The 2,752-nt window shown below is 25.7% G+C and overlaps 1 protein-coding gene across 2 annotated transcripts in view; it reads right to left on the bottom strand.

Annotated features, from left to right (window-relative positions):
* The window catches only part of LOC108694170 (serine protease snake-like), a 7,366-nt gene extending 4,774 nt beyond the window's left edge, over window positions 1-2,592 (bottom strand). For both annotated transcript variants that reach the window (XM_018203485.1, XM_018203486.1), the window contains exons 1-2: window positions 2,382-2,592; window positions 1,875-2,005 (exon numbers count right to left, since the gene is read on the bottom strand). In XM_018203485.1, the coding sequence (XP_018058974.1) occupies window positions 1,875-1,968 (94 nt within the window). In that variant the 5' untranslated portion in view covers window positions 1,969-2,005; window positions 2,382-2,592. The remainder of the gene's footprint in view (window positions 1-1,874; window positions 2,006-2,381) is intronic.
* Between the last annotated feature and the right edge of the window lie 160 nt (window positions 2,593-2,752).

Raw genomic sequence — 2,752 nt, 5'->3', positions numbered from 1 at the left:
CTCTCTCTCTCTCTCTCTCTCTCTCTCTCTCTCTCTCTCTCTCTCTCTCTCTCTCTTATTATATAGAAATATTAATTTCTTTTTTATCACTTTTAACTTAAACTTTCATCGAAAATTATTTAACTTAAACAAGTTCATTCATATTTAAATTTTATATATTCCGGGAAAATTATAAAATTATATACTATCGCTTAAAAGTTTCAGAACGTTCTCCATTTAAATTTATTACATACTTCAACTAAAATTAGAAAAAGAGAACTTATTTCTTTTCAGATTTTAATTCGAGCTTAATTTCCTTTTAATAACAGAAAGCAGACTCTTGATATTCTATGATCGATAAATTTTTTTAAATACCTTAATTAAAGATTTATGTTTAATCTAGCACTTAATTTCTATAAGACTACGTGTATTGTTTTTATTTTCTCATTATAAATCACAATATTAAAATGTTTTGTCGATGTTTAGCGCAAAATTTGAAATTGATATTTTTTTTCAATCGATATACATGATATTCATTTACTTGAGAAAACAACTACAAATACTTACAATTTCCGTTTATAATTATTTTTCGGCAATTCACTTTTACTTTCATGACCAATTGTATTATAATTTTATATTTTATACATGAAAAATACATGAAATTGTTAGAGCAATAATACATAAGACGTATTGAAACTTTTGAGCGATTGTATATATTGGAAGGCTTTAAAGTATACACAAAAATTAATTGTTTTTTTCTATGAAATATATAAATTTTATCTTTAATAAAAAATATTTTTATCTTTCTAGATTGTGAACAAATTTCATCATACTTATATTTAATGAAAACGTCTTTCTTACATAAAGAAGCAATAGATCATTAATAACGTGGAAAATTACGGATATGCAACGACTTTTGTCGATTTTTCATTTAAATTAATCACGTATGTATATTGCGTCACTTTGCAATACCGGTAGTGGTAAAAGTCTTACAGTATTTGATAGTCGCGGAGAAAAAACAGTGAGGAAAAACTATAATTATAAAAATTTAATATCCAGGCATTAATAATTTCCCAACAATTGTAAACAAAGAAAATAGTTTCGTAAATTGAGTTTCAGGAAAACGAACAAATATTAAAATTATATTTTTTTTATTGATATATCAATTTGAACTCTAATGTAAGATTTAATTATAAAAATATATAATGTTGATTTAGAAGCTTACTCTCTATTTTTTCGAAAAAAAATAACTTATAGAAACAGTTATCGAAATTAAAATCAAATTATGGATAATATCTCTAACATATAAATTTTAAAAAGCAAAGAAGAACTGTTAATACTGAACGTAAACACATTCAATTTCAATATTACGCATATTAATATTATTGGAAAGTAGGTATACGTCATAATGCTAGGAATGAATCATATTATTTTCATAATAGTGAATGAATTAATAATAATAAATAATAAATAAGCGTTTAAATGTGATAACGATTCACCTCGAACTCCATTCTGTGACGTTTATCTAGTCATAGCTTCGTAAGCAGATCAATATATTTTGCAAAGATCGCGTCAATTTAATTGACTTATTCATAGGTCTTTCTGTAATGCATTAAAACGCAATTATCAAATTGATCTGTTAACCCTCGCATGAGTTGTTTTTATCGTATTTTACTTGTAATTACAACGATAGATAATAACATAATGATACAAGAAATTTTTATATATTATAATTTTTATATATTATATAGTTATCACGCGTACAAAAAAATCTTAGATGCAGTTTCTTGGAGAACTATGAAAAAAAAAAATGTTTCAAATAGAAATGTTTAAAATACTCTTATTAATTCATTCCTAGTCACTTAATATATTTAAAATATTTACATATTTTATACCGTAAAGTTCCTCTTCTATTGGTAAACCATGCGTAAAAAACTTGAATAATAGGACGATAAGAATTGAGAAAGACAAATTGTAGCCCATCTTCATCACACGATTGATTTATAACGTTGTATATTTGACTTGGCTAAAAAAAGTTTACATATATGTGTATGTATTTATATTTTATTTTAAAGAAAAATTTAGTTATAATCTTTTAAATTTAAATTTAAAAAATTTAATTATGTTTGTACATATATACGTATGTGTGTGTGTGTGTGTGTGTGTGTGTGTGTGTGTGTGTGTGTGTGTGAATTATATTTTTAAACAATGACATTCCCTTTTTTATACGATGTTATTAAAACGTAGATTTATAAAAATGTACAATTAAAAAATTTGTTAATTAATTTAGAAGATAAAAAGAAAAATAATTCGAAAATGTAACTATAAATACAAATTTAAAGTTTCAAATTTAATTACAAACTTTTATATATTTTTAACAATAATAATTAATAGATTCTTACGGAAGAAATTTTTTAACTTTAACTTTATTTTTGTATCTTGCAAATCAAAACTGGTTCACTCTCCAAATAGATCACTTATTTTTTAAGATATTCGAAAATATTTTCTTTTAGAAACATGGATTAATAATACAAGTAAAAAAGGCACTTGCAACACGTTGCTCGCAGCTCGAGGCTCGAGGCTGCTCGAGACTCGACTCGATACTCGACTGACGACTGCTGACGACTGACGCCATGCGATGTGAATGTGATCCGGTATAGTCATCACAGAAACGGGGTAGAAATGACGTAGAAACACTGATGCTCGTACGATAGCTTTGATCACTATCGTATATTGTGCGCAACGCGCTGTATAAATCACGTAATGTTCCGCG

Source organism: Atta colombica, unplaced genomic scaffold (assembly GCF_001594045.1).
Source record: "Atta colombica isolate Treedump-2 unplaced genomic scaffold, Acol1.0 scaffold116, whole genome shotgun sequence".
Classification (NCBI taxonomy): domain Eukaryota; kingdom Metazoa; phylum Arthropoda; class Insecta; order Hymenoptera; family Formicidae; genus Atta; species Atta colombica.
This window is presented reverse-complemented; position numbering and strand designations above follow the sequence as displayed.